Source organism: Coregonus clupeaformis, chromosome 8 (genome assembly GCF_020615455.1).
Source record: "Coregonus clupeaformis isolate EN_2021a chromosome 8, ASM2061545v1, whole genome shotgun sequence".
Taxonomy (NCBI): Eukaryota; Metazoa; Chordata; class Actinopteri; order Salmoniformes; family Salmonidae; genus Coregonus; species Coregonus clupeaformis.
In genome coordinates, this window is record NC_059199.1 from 10,825,157 (window position 1) to 10,838,677 (window position 13,521).

The following is a 13,521-nucleotide window of genomic DNA, read 5'->3' on the forward strand; positions in this document are numbered from 1 at the left end:
AACACTCCCCTATTGCCCTGCTCTCACTGAAAATCAACACTGGCAATTTGCATATGTAAATCGTTGGAAAGCAATTGTGCTGGAGCTACGTTCAGAAAATGGCAACCGTGAATCACTAACCAAAGGGTTATGTGTTTTTCCTCAGGTGGACAGGCGTGTCTTAAGACATTTACAAACTCAACTAGAAACCTGTGTTCTGTCCAATGGGATGAACAATACTGTGGTGCATCAGTTTACATTTACATTTATATTTACGTCATTTAGCAGACGCTCTTATCCAGAGCGACTTACAAATTGGTGCATTCACCCTATACCCAGTGGGATAACCACTTTACAATTTTTTTTTTTTTTTTTTTTGTGGGGGGCGGGGGTAGAAGGATTACTTTCTGGTAGAGATGTAGAATGTTTTGCATGTTTGCTGCTATGTAATTGGTTGACCGGGGACAGTAGATGTACGGTTCTCTGTGCTGGCTGAAAGAGAGTCTTCCATTGGTTGCTGGGTTCTACAGAATAGACAGACAAAGATCCACAGACTGGCCTGCAATGGATTACCTCTGTGATAAAGGCGTGTGTGTGTGTGTGTGTGTGTGTGTATGTGCCACAATCTATCTGCAATATTAAAGCTGATCTACCACCTAAACATAAAAAACAAAAAAATTGACGGCAGCTCAAAGATGATCAGAAGCTGGTAATAACCTTTGTCTTTTTTTCTCCCACAAGAGAGTGACAATTGTCTGATGCCTACATAATGATACATACAGAATGGCATAATTGCCCATGTTATGGTATTTCTATTCCTGTACGTCCCCCAATGTATCATACACCCACTATGCTGTCTCAAGTGTAGACACTGGAAGTTTTGGGAGAGCTTTTATCTTCGACACACAACAGGAACACTGTACTGAGTGAGCGTGACTTTGTTACTTGGAGGAAACAGTTTTGAGCGGTGGGTGTGATGAAAAGCTTTTGGTTCTGAGAATCTGACCTCTCTGTACAGGAGCACTACTGTAGTTTCTCTCTGCTTGTACTGGCTTCTAAAAGTTCATGGCTTAGTTTTTGTCGTGACGTTAAGTCAGGGAGAAGGACCAAGTTTGAGGTTTAACCTTTTAACCTTTAACCTTGCTTGGCTGCTTTTCAAGAGGTTGGCTGTTCTGTCAGCTTGACAACAGCACCACTCATAGGTTGGCTGTTCTATCGGCTAGACAACAGCACCACTCATAGGTTGGCTGTTCTGTCGGCTTGACAACAGCACCACTCATATACTACCCACCACTGTGATCTGTACACTCTTGTTGGCTGGTCCTCACTACATATTCGTCGCCAAACCCACTGGATCCAGGCCATCTATAAATCACTGCTAGGCAAATCTCCGCCTTATATTAGCTCATTGGTCACCATAGCAACACCCACCCGTAGTATGCGTTCCAGCAGGTATATCTCACTGGTCATCCCCAAAGCCAACACCTCCTTTGGCCGCCATTCCTTCCAGTTCTCTGTTGCCAATGACTGGAACGAACTGCAAACATCTCTGAAGCTGGAGACTCTTATCTCCCTCACTAACTTTAAGCATCAGTTGTCAGAGCACCTTACCGATCACTGCACCTGTACAAAGCCCTTCTGAAATTAGCCCACTCAACTACCTCATCCCATATTGTTATTTGTTTTGCTCATTTGCACCCCAGTATCTCTATTTGCACATCATCTCTTGCACATCTATCATTCCAGTGTTAATACTAAATTGTAATTTTTTTGTACTATGGCCTATTTATTGCCTTACCTCCATAACTTGCTACATTTGCACACACTGTATATAGATTTTCTATTGTATTTTTTACTTTATGTTTTGTTTACCCCATATGTAACTCTGTGTTGTTGTTTTTATCACACTGCTTTGCTTTATCTTGGCCAGGTCGCAGTTGTAAATGAGAACTTGTTCTCAACTGGTTTACCTGGTTAAATAAAGGTGAAATAAAATAAAAAATAAATAGGTTGGCTGTTCTGTCGGCTTGACAACAGCACCACCCATAGGTTGTCAGCAGTACTGCACCACCAGTACTGTAGGTAAGGGATGGGATATAAGGCAAGCAGGGCTAGCCTAGTTTAAACACAGAACTGCTGTGGACACATAGGACGGTCACTGGGAGGGTGTTTTCACCAGGAAGACACACACTCTGTTGTGAGTTCAACCAGAGTTCATTCAGAAGATGAAATCCCAAACCAACCTAATCTCATGTTGTTCAGATCAGATGTGACTTTTTGCTACAATGTTCACTGATATCTACGCTGTTTTCAAGGGGATTGGAAAGACGAGTAAAACAGGCTATGGTTAAGGTGTGTGATGTAGGAACATTCAGTTAAAGTTGAGTGATTTCTATTTAAACAACAGGTTTTGGCAGAGGTTGACTTGTATGATGGATGGGACACACACACTCACTCACTCACTCACTCACCCACACACACACACACACACACACACACTTTTGTTTAACTATCCTTGTGGAGACCAAACAATTGATTCCCATTCCAAATCCTATTTAACCTAACCCTTACTCCTAACCTTAAACCTAACCCCTAAGCCTAAAAAAGCTTTTTCCTTGTGGCGAAAAAGTCATTTGTTTTAGGACAAACAAGGATAGCAAAATCAAGCACACACACACACACACACACACACACACACACACACACACACACACACACACACACACACACACACACACACACACACACACACACACACACACACACACACACACACACACACACACACACACACACAATCCTCCCATCACAAAATATCTCACTCTCCAGCCTGAGCTCCTAATTACTTCTCCTCCGTATTCATAATATAATATGCCATTTAGCAGACGCTTTTATCCAAAGCGACTTACAGTCATGCATGCATACATTTTTTGTGTATGGGTGGTCCCGGGGATCAAACCCACTACCTTGGCGTTACAAGCGCCATGCTCTACCAGCTGAGCTACAGAGGACCACATGCTCTCCATTCCTCCGTCCCTCCCTCCATCCCTCCCTCCCTCCATCCTTTCTTCTATCTCTGAGAATGAAAGAGAAGTGCCTCTTCTCCCTATCTCTCCACAGGCGGTGTGGTAGCTGTATGCAGGCAGAACAAACAGGCAGACTAGGGGTTGTTAATTGACCGTGGCTCTCCAAAGAAGCCTGTTTAGACCCAGCTCGCTCATCCAACCCTTACCCGCACACACACGCACGCACGCACACACACACACACATAAACACATAAACACATAAAGACACACACACGGCTCGCTCAACCCTCATACACAACCACACAGCCCAGAGTGGGGAGCCCTTAGTAATCCTTAAGGTATGAGGGGCATAGCAATGTGGAGAGAGAGGAAGAGAGAGAGAAGAGAGAGAGGAGAGAGAGAGAAGAGAGAGGAGGGAGAGAGGAGAGAGAGGAGAGAGAGGGGAGAGAGAGGAGAGAGAGAGGAGCGAGAGAGGAGAGAGAGGAGAGAGGAGAGAGAAAGGAGAGAGGGAGGAGGAGAGAGGAAAGAGAGAGGAAAGAGAAAGGAGAGAGAGAGAAGCGAGAGAGGAGCGAGAGAAGAGGAGAGAGAGGGGAGAGAGAGGAGAGAGAGAAGAGAGAGAGGAGCGAGAGAGGAGAGAGAGGAGAGATAGATAGGAGAGAGAGGAGGAGACAGAGAGGAGCGAGAGAGGAAAGAGAGAGGAGAGAGAGGAGAAAGGAGGAGAGAGAGGAGAGAGAGGAGAGAGAGGAGAGAGAGAGGAGAGAGAGAAGCGAGAGGAGAGAGAGAGGAGAGAGAGGAGGAGAGAGAGAAGAGAGAGGAGGAGAGAGAGAGGAGAGAGAGGAAAGAGGAAGAGAGAGAGAGGAGAGAGAGGAGAGAGATGAAGAGAGAGGGAGGAGAGAGAGGAGGTGAGAGAGAGAGAGGAGAGACATAGTAGAGAGAGAGAGAGGAAGAGAGAGGAGGAGAGAGAGGAGAGAGAGAGGAGGAGAGAGAGGAGAGAGAGAGGAGAGAGAGGAAGAGAGAGGAGGAGAGAGAGAGGAGAGAGAGGAGAGAGAGGAAAGAGGAAGAGAGAGAGGAGAGAGAGGAGAGAGAGATGAAGAGAGAGGGAGTCCGGAAAAGAGGAGGAGAGAGGAGGAAAGAAGAGAGAGAAAGAGAGAGGAGGAGAGGAGGAGAGAGAAGAAGAGAGGATGTAGGAGAACATGTGCAATTAAACATGCCACACATTCAGTGTATACAGTATTCCCCATCTTGCTCCTCTTTGGACGGTTTCCTCATGACTGAGTGTTGCAGATGACAGAATCTTGAGCAATCTGATTGGCTAATAAGTTGGTGTTGATCATAGCTCAGCCCTATTGATGGTTAACTTGTCCAACACTTAATGGTGATTGGTGAGATGGTAAACTCAGAGTTCCCCATGATAATCTGTTCCTTTTATGAGCTATAAAAGGGAATATTAGATAATCAATATGGTGTCTCCACTGAGTAAGAAGGTAGGCCGCGGTGATGTAGTGTTCTGGTGGCTTTGAGAATGGCCACTCCGAATGATTGGGAGTATGGTGTGTGTGTGTGTGTGTGTGTGTGTGTGTGTGTGTGTGTGTGTGTGTGTGTGTGTGTGCTGTGTGTGTGTGTGTGTGTGTGTGTGTGTGTCTGTCCCTACAAGTACCATAAAACTGCCGACAGACCGAAATCGTTACAATTCATCAACTACATTACTCCCCATTCAGACATTACCACATTACAATTACCCCACATCCCTTATCCTTATCTGCCTTCTAACCTCTCTCCTCTCCCCTGTCAGGTGATCCTGGTGAGCTCTTCCATTAACGAGCGGGACCAGTTGCTGTTCATCAGTACAGACGAGGGCTCCTCTTTCCAGAGCCAGCCCCTCTCCTTCACTGCTGAGACCCTCCTCTTCCACCCTAAGGAGGAGGACAAGGTGCTGGCTTACTGCAAGGAGGGCAAGGTGGGTCACCATCACCAAACTATGTCACAGTACGATTGTTTCATACTAGACGTATGTTGTTCTTTTATGAGGAGATTCCCCTAAAGAAAATCACCATCGCTCAGCTGCAAAACAGTCGATCAAAAGCTTGCCCTAGTAAATACAACCACTTACTACCAACGTGAGCATTTTATGATTACAGAGATGAACCCATAGGAGACTATTTTCACGACATTTACCTCCCTTCCCTTCCCTTTCACTGTGCTGCTTAATTCCAACTAGCTCTCACGGTCTCACGTCAGAATTGATCCGTGTTTCTCAAACGTCAAATTTCAACTTTGTTGCAAATGTGTTTAAGGTTAACTACAAATTTAAGGTTAGGGTTAAGTTTAGGCATTAAGTCCGAAATCTTAAAAGTTTAGGCATTAACTCAAAATATTGAAGGTAAGGGTTAAGGTTTGGGATGGGCATAAAACAAAAATGTCAAAAACAACTTTCTATCGCTGGATTTCAACTTGCAACCTTTGGAATAAGAGGCAGATGCTTACGCCTTTCCACCATTCCCATTCACAATGCCTTAGTAAAACCCAAACCTACTTGAAGGTAACAGCGCTCACTGTTGCCCCCTAGTGGCCGGTTTCCACGTAATCTCACGACGTCCTCAGACATGGATGGACGTCGAATACTGACTTGTATCACTGGTGACCTGACTGCTTAATTAATTCACTGGGAGGATAGGATAGCCTTCCCCCAGCAAAGACCTAGTGTAGCAAATATAGGATTTAGTAGCGTAATGCTTTTTTTATTCATAGTTGGTGCAATGATGATATATTATTATAGCTTACAGTGCAGAGAAGCGGGAGTAGGTGGGTAAAGAGAATTGCCCTAAGGCACTGATTTAGGATCAGTTTTACCTTCCCCAAATCTCAACCATAGCCATTATGGGAGGAAAGCGCAAAGCTGTCCTTAGACCAGTGTCTGGGGACATCACTGCATGTGCTGCCTCTACGATCTCTTCTCAGATAACTCAGACAGTCACAGTAGAAACAGCATATGGAGGGAACTCCACTTTAATAATTTAAAGTTAATTAAACATGAAGCTAAATTAGGTTTTAATCTGTTCCATGTGGCCAGGCTACAGACGGAGAGGCAAAAGTAATTTAACAGTGCAAAAAAATATTTTGCGTTAATATGTTAATGTTTAATATTAATATGTTTATGTTTATAGGGAAATATTGTTTGTGAGATCGCCCCATGCGATTCCTATCAAGGTTATTCTTTGAAGATGTTGCTATGGTCAGGTTTGATTTAACATAGTTCTGGCAATCTAGTTTCATTATGTTTGATCATACTGATTAAATGGGGCTCTCTGGAATTCAATGAGAGGTTCCATGTTTCGTAAGTGCATGCACACTTACAATACACTGTGTGTGTGTGTGTGTGTGTGTGTGTGTGTGTGTGTGTGTGTGTGTGTGTGTGTGTGTGTGTGTGTGTGTGTGTGTGTGTGTGTGTGTGTGTGTGTGTGTGTGTGTGTGTGTGTGTGTGTGTGTGTGTGCGTGCGTGCGTGCGTGTGTGTGTGTGTGTGCGTGTGTGTGTGTGGCAGTCAGGGAATGTGTACAGGCTCTGTTGTGAAATCATTTTTTGTGCTGTTCATATGTCTGGTGGGATACCTTGTGAGAAAAATCTATATATTTTCATTATGAAGCCGATCAATTACAACAAAACACACACACACACACACACACACACACACACACACACACACACACACACACACACACACACACACACACACACACAGAGAGGCACACACACACACACACTTACAACCACACACACACACACACACACACACATACACTTACAACCACACACACACACACACACACTTACAACCACATACATGCTGACACACACACACACACACACACACACACACACTCATATTCACTCCAGCGAAGATTAATAGAGGTTGGCCTGGGGTAGGTGAACCGTACAATTTACTTGCTTGACTTACTGGACTTTACACTCTTCTACACACAGCCTCACAATTTACTACACACACCGAGGGATGTACAGGGATGACACAATCTCCAATACTGACATGAAAATCTATGACGACCATCCAGTTCACCTCTATACCCATACAAATCCTGTTTGTCTGGCATTTTTTCATATAAATTCATGACATTTCTACTGAGTAAATGACCGTTGTGTAATATCATTGTTTGATAGGTTGATTGTGTTTATTTCACAGCTCTATGTGTCCATGGATTTGGGCCGGAAGTGGACTCTCATGCAGGAACGAGTAACCAAGGACAGAATATTCTGGTAAGTTCTCATCACAAATCTGTCCTTATAATTAATCTCTCTAACTTGCTTTACCTTTTCAGTAACTCTGCCGTTACAACATAAAATATAGCTATGAGTTTTACATCTCATGGGTTAGGTAGGAGAGAAGAGTTCTTTGCCTCAAGCTTTATCTTGAGGCGCCGGAGAAGATGGCTGCCGTTTTACAGCCCTCTAACCAATTGTACTATTATGTGTGTTTTTCCGCGTTATTTGTAATTTATTTTGTACATAATGTTTCTGCCATCGTCTCTTATAACCAAAAAGAGCTTCTGGATATCAGGACAGCGATTACTCACCTCGTATTGGACAAATTATTTTTCTTCTACGAGGTGGATATCCTACAGACACCCGACAAGGCCCAAATCCCCGTCATTCGCATGAGGAAGAGACAGAGATATCGTGGACGTAGGTCGGGGTGCCTTGTAAGGATCCGACGGCGAGTGAGTAAACTGCCGCTCCCATCAATCCTATTAGCCAATCTTCAATCATTGGAAAGTAAATTGGATGACCTAAGATTACGGTTATCCTACCAACGAGACATTAAAAACTGTAATATCTTATGTTTCACCGAGTCGTGGCTGAACGACGACATGGATAACATACAGCTAGCGAGCTATACGCTACATCGGCTGGATAGAACGGCTGACTCCGGTAAGACAAGGGGTGGAGGTCTTTGTATATTTGTAAACAACAGCTGGTGCACAAAATCAAATACTAAGGAAGTCTCAAGGTTTTGCTCGCCTGAGGTAGAGTATCTTATGATAAGCTGTAGACCACACTGTTTACCAAGAGAGTTTTCATCTATATTTTTCATAGCTGTCTATTTACCACCACAAACCAATGCTGGCATTAAGATTGCACTGAATGAGCTGTATAAGGCCATAAGTCAACAGGAAAACGCTCATCCAGAGGCAGCGCTCCTAGTGGCCGGGGACTTTAATGCAGGGAAACTTAAATCCGTTCTACCTAATTTCTACCAGCATGTTAAATGTGCAACTAGAGGAAAAAAAACTCTAGACCACCTTTACTCCACACACAGAGACGTATACAAAGCTCTCCCTCGCCCTCCATTTGGCAAATCTGACCATAACTCTATCCTCCTGATTCCTGCTTATAAGCAAAAACTAAAGCAGGAAGCACCAGTGACTCGGTTAATAAAAAAGTTGTCAGATGACGCAGATGCTAAGCTACAGGACTGTTTTGCTAGCACAGACTGGAACATGTTCCGGGATTCTTCAGATAGCATTGAGGAGTACACCACATCAGTCACTGGCTTCATCAATAAGTGCATCGATGATGTCGTCCCCACAGTGACCGTACGTACATACCCCAACCAGAAGCCATGGATTACAGGAAACATACGCACTGAGCTAAAGGGTAGAGCTGCCGCTTTCAAGGAGCGGGACTCTAACCCGGACGCTTATAAGAAATCCCGCTATGCCCTCCGACGAACCATCAAACAGGCAAAGAGTCAATACAGGACTAAGATTGAATCGTACTATACCGGCTCTGACGCTCGTCGGATGTGGCAGGGCTTGAAAACTATTACAGACTACAAAGGGAAGCACAGCCGCGAGCTTCCCAGTGACACAAGCCTACCAGATGAGCTAAACCACTTCTATGCTTGCTTCGAGGCAAGCAACACTGAAGCATGCATGAGAGCACCAGTTGTTCCGGATGACTATGTGATCACGCTCTCCATAGCCGATGTGAGTAAGACTTTTAAGCAGGTCAACATTCACAAGGCCACAGGGCCAGACGGATTACCAGGACGTGTACTCTGAGCATGTGCTGACCAACTGGCAAGTGTCTTCACTGACATTTTCAACATGTCCCTGACTGAGTCTGTAATACCAACATGTTTCAAGCAGACCACCATAGTCCCCGTGCCCAAGGACACTAAGATAACCTGCCTAAATGACTACCGACCCGTAGCACTGACGTCTGTAGCCATGAAGTGCTTTGAAAGGCTGGTCATGGCTCACATCAACACCATTATCCCAGAAACCCTAGACCCACTCCAATTTGCATACCGCCCCAACAGATCCACAGATGATGCAATCTCTATTGCACTCCACACTGCACTTTCCCACCTGGACAAGAGGAACACCTACGTGAGAATGCTATTCATTGACTACAGCTCAGCATTCAACACCATAGTGCCCTCAAAGCTCATCACTAAGCTAAGGATCCTGGGACTAAACACCTCCCTCTGCAACTGGATCCTGGACTTCCTGACGGGCCACCCCCAGGTGGTAAGGGTAGGTAACAACACATCTGCCACACTGATCCTCAACACGGGGGCCCCTCAGGGGTGCGTGCTCAGTCCCCTCCTGTACTCCCTGTTCACCCATGACTGCATGGCCAGGCACGACTCCAACACCATCATTAAGTTTGCCGATGACACAACAGTGGTAGGCCTGATCACCGACAACGATGAGACAGCCTATAGGGAGGAGGTCAGAGACCTGGCCTTGTGGTGCCAGGATAACAACCTCTCCCTCAACGTGACCAAGACAAAGGAGATGATTGTGGACTACAGGAAAAAAAAGAGGACTGAGCACACCCCCATTCTCATCGACGGGTCTGTAGTGGAACAGGTTGAGAGCTTCAAGTTCCTTGGTGTCCACATCACCAACGAACTATCATGGTCCAAACACACCAAGGCAGTCGTGAAGAGGGCACAACAAAGCCTATTCCCCCTCAGGAGACTGAAAAGATTCGGCATGGGTCCTCAGATCCTCAAAAAATTCTACAGCTGCACCATCGAGAGCATCCTGACTGGTTGCATCACCGCCTGGTATGGCAACTGCTTGGCCTCCGACCGCAAGGCACTACAGAGGGTAGTGTGTACGGCCCAGTACATCACTGGGGCCAAGCTTCCTGCCATCCAGGACCTCTATACCAGGCGGTGTCAGAGGAAGGCCCTCAAAATTGTCAATGACTCCAGCCACCCTAGTCATAGACTGTTCTCTCTGCTACCGCACGGCAAGCGGTACCGGAGTGCCAAGTCTAGGTCCAAAAGACTTCTCAACAGCTTCTACCCCCAAGCCATAAGACTACTGAACAGCTAATCATGGCTACCCGGACTATTTGCACTGCCCCCCCCACCCCCATCTTTTTACGCTGCTGCTACTCTGTTAATTATTTATGCATAGTCACTTTAACTCTACCCACATGTACATATTACTTCAACTACCTCAACTAGCCGGTGCCCCCGCACATTGACTCTGCACCGGTACCCCCCTGTATGTATAGCCTCCCTACTGTTATTTTATTTTACTTCTGCTCTTTTTTTCTCAACACTTTTTTGTTGTTGTTTTAATTTTACTTTTTTATTAAAAATAAATGCACTGTTGGTTAAGGGCTGTAAGTAAGCATTTCACTGTAATGTCTGCACCTGTTGTATTCGGCGCATGTGGCCAATACAATTTGATTTGATTTGATTTGATTTGATTTGAAGCTTTATCTCTTCTCCCCTTCTGCATCTATTTTCTCTCCATCCCCTCTCTCCTGTTCTGAGCAGAAGGTCATGTATCCAGACCGTGTCTGCCTGCTGTTTTCTCCTCTCAGAGAAATGATTGGCTTCACAATGGCTGGTTCCAGATCATTGGTTATGAAGCCAGTAGTATTGAAATCAGGACACCCTTGATTTATCTGTCCAATCCCAACACACAAATCATCCCAAGCTAGAGCATTAAAAACACTCCGGCCTGAGGTAAAGAACATCTCACTAGTCAAGCAGAAGTTGTCTGATAACAGATCTAGGATCAGATTACCCAACCAAATCCAGACCCTTGCCCACTAATAGTTAAGATGTCAAACTGATTCGAGATCTGGCCTTAGAGGCAATTTCCTCACATTTCACTATGCATTGCATTTGAACATATGGAACAAAATGCTAACAGAGACACAATAGTTATATGCCTAGGGCCTAGTTGGTCCTGCTCAAGTCATAGGGTCAATATTTTTGTTGTTGTCTCTAACTAGAACACATTAGGGCTGGGAGTTCTTAGAACACATTAGGGCTGGGAGTTCTTTCTGACCACATGATCTGACAGGAAATAACGCCTGGACCTTAAAAAGCCTCTGAAAGCATCCATGCTTTCCGATAGGCCAGAATTAACTGATTGTTGGGGGTGTAATAGCCTAATTCTCCCTGCGGAAGAGAATAATGGTCTTGAAGCCAATCCTGATAAATCAAGTTCACTTGAAAGCGCTAGTCAGCTACTATCTGACGGGGTGGTCCGTCCGACAAGATGGATGCCACAGACACTGGTGCTTTATACGACTCTGTTTCTCTACTCAGAGTTGGGTTTAGAGGTAGTTGCTGGCTAGTGGCTATCCCATGAAATAGAACAGGGGTGAATTGGTTACAGGTTTAGTGAACTTGTGGCTCGTATGGTGTTAATGGCCAAGAGCAGACGGCAAGAACATCTCAGAGAATGCCAAACTATGTGAGTAGAATACTGATATACGGCAAAAGTTTGATAGAATACAAGAAGGAGTTGTGTTCTCTCTCCCTCCCGCCCTCCTTTCCTCTTTCCCTACCTCCCTCCTTCCTTCTCTCCCTCTCTTCCACAGCTTGCTAATTGCTCATAAAGGCTCTTTATAGGGAGCGTAATGGAGGTTTTATATAGTTAACCTATATATTTAGAGCTGTGGAGATTTCACAGACTTCACTACTGACTTCTAATCAGAGAGAGAGGGGTGAGGTAAGAGGGGAGAGAGAGGGGGGGAAGAGTGAGAGGGAGAGAGAGCGAGAGAGGGGGGAAGAGAGAGAGGGAGAGAGAGAGAAGGGGGAAGAGAGAGAGGGAGAGAGAGAGGGGGGAAGAGAGAGAGGGAGAGAGGAAGAGAGAGAGGGAGAGAGGGAGAGAGAGAGGGAGAAGAGAGAGAGGGAGAGAGAGGGGGAAGAGAGAGAGGGAGAGAGAGAGGGGGAAGAGAGAGAGAGAGAGCAAGGGGGGGTGAAGTGCACAAGAAGTTCAGTTATGTTCTTCCAACTTTAATACTAGCCTCCTTTGTCTCAGGTCTGTGGCTGATGTAGATGTGGACCCTGACTTGGTGCATATGGAGATGCAGGACACAAGTGGAGGTATGGTTCTTTCAATGTGCATGCATGTACGTATGGATTTCCTGTGAACTACATCTTTACCCCCTTTCTCACGGACTATACACTGTTACGATGTTTGTACACCTACTTCCTCTAGAATCCCCTGAACACACATTAACACCCCCATTTTACTCCTCTTCCATCAAGACAACTGTCTGTTCAACGCTCTCACCTCCTCATTCAACTTCCGCAGGCACCAATCACCTCTCTCTCTCTCCCTCTCCTTCTCCTCTCATTGGTCTATCCCTCATCTGCCTCCTGGGTTACATGTCCAGTCTGAAACCCCAGTGTAGACTCAGGTAATGAAGGGGGTGATGGGTTGACCTTGTAGAGAAGTCATGGTGGAGGCAGGGAGAAGTCAGGGGGGAGTAAGGGGGGAGTCAGGGTGGGAGTGTGGGGGGAGTCAGGGGGGAGAAAGGAAGTCAGGGGGAGTGAGGGGGGAGTCAGTGTGTAGAGTGGAGGGTGTGTGTGTGTGTGTGTGTGTGTGTGTGTGTGTGTGTGTGTGTGTGTGTGTGTGTGTGTGTGTGTGTGCGTGCATGTGTGTGTGTGTGTGTGTGTGCGTGCGTGTCTGCATGCCTGTGTTAGAATGTATGTGCGTTTTGCTTTAGAATGCTGAGTCATGTCTTCCCGCTCTGTACACTTTGACAACCCATAATCCCACGGTGTAGACCAGGAGAATAATACAGACTGAGACTGGAAGACAGGAAAAGAAGGAGAGGACATGTTAGGTGTTGTTACTCAACACATCTCCCCTGAAATGAAGTCACTTAAAACGAATCATTCACCCCCAAAAAGTGAGAAACAACTCCCAAATCCCATAGGCGTGTCTATACTTTCTGATGGGGAACCGAACATGCAGTTAGAGTCTGGAAACTGTCATCCGGAACAAGCCTGGGCCGTGTTTTTTCAGAGAACCAGAGAGGCTGTCTGTCTGGCCCAGCTGCCCAGGCAGGAGAGCTCTTCCCTGGGCTAGGCAGAGCCACATGGTCCTTCTCTCCCCCACCCTCCCCCACCTCTCCATCGCATGGCAGCTCACACTTCCAGACGGATGGGTTAGAAGGGCCTGGGCGACCAGGCATGCCAGGCCAAGCTGTTCCCCCTGCGCCCCTCCCGTCACC

At 45.9% G+C, this 13,521-nt stretch overlaps 1 protein-coding gene across 1 annotated transcript in view; it reads left to right on the forward strand.

Moving 5' to 3' along the window:
- Positions 1–13,521, forward strand: part of LOC121571085 (VPS10 domain-containing receptor SorCS2-like) — a 362,777-nt gene that overhangs the window by 290,355 nt on the left and 58,901 nt on the right. The window contains exons 4-6 of the mRNA XM_041882340.2: positions 4,798–4,962; positions 7,199–7,272; positions 12,321–12,385. Of these exons, the coding sequence (XP_041738274.2) occupies positions 4,798–4,962; positions 7,199–7,272; positions 12,321–12,385 (304 nt within the window). The remainder of the gene's footprint in view (positions 1–4,797; positions 4,963–7,198; positions 7,273–12,320; positions 12,386–13,521) is intronic.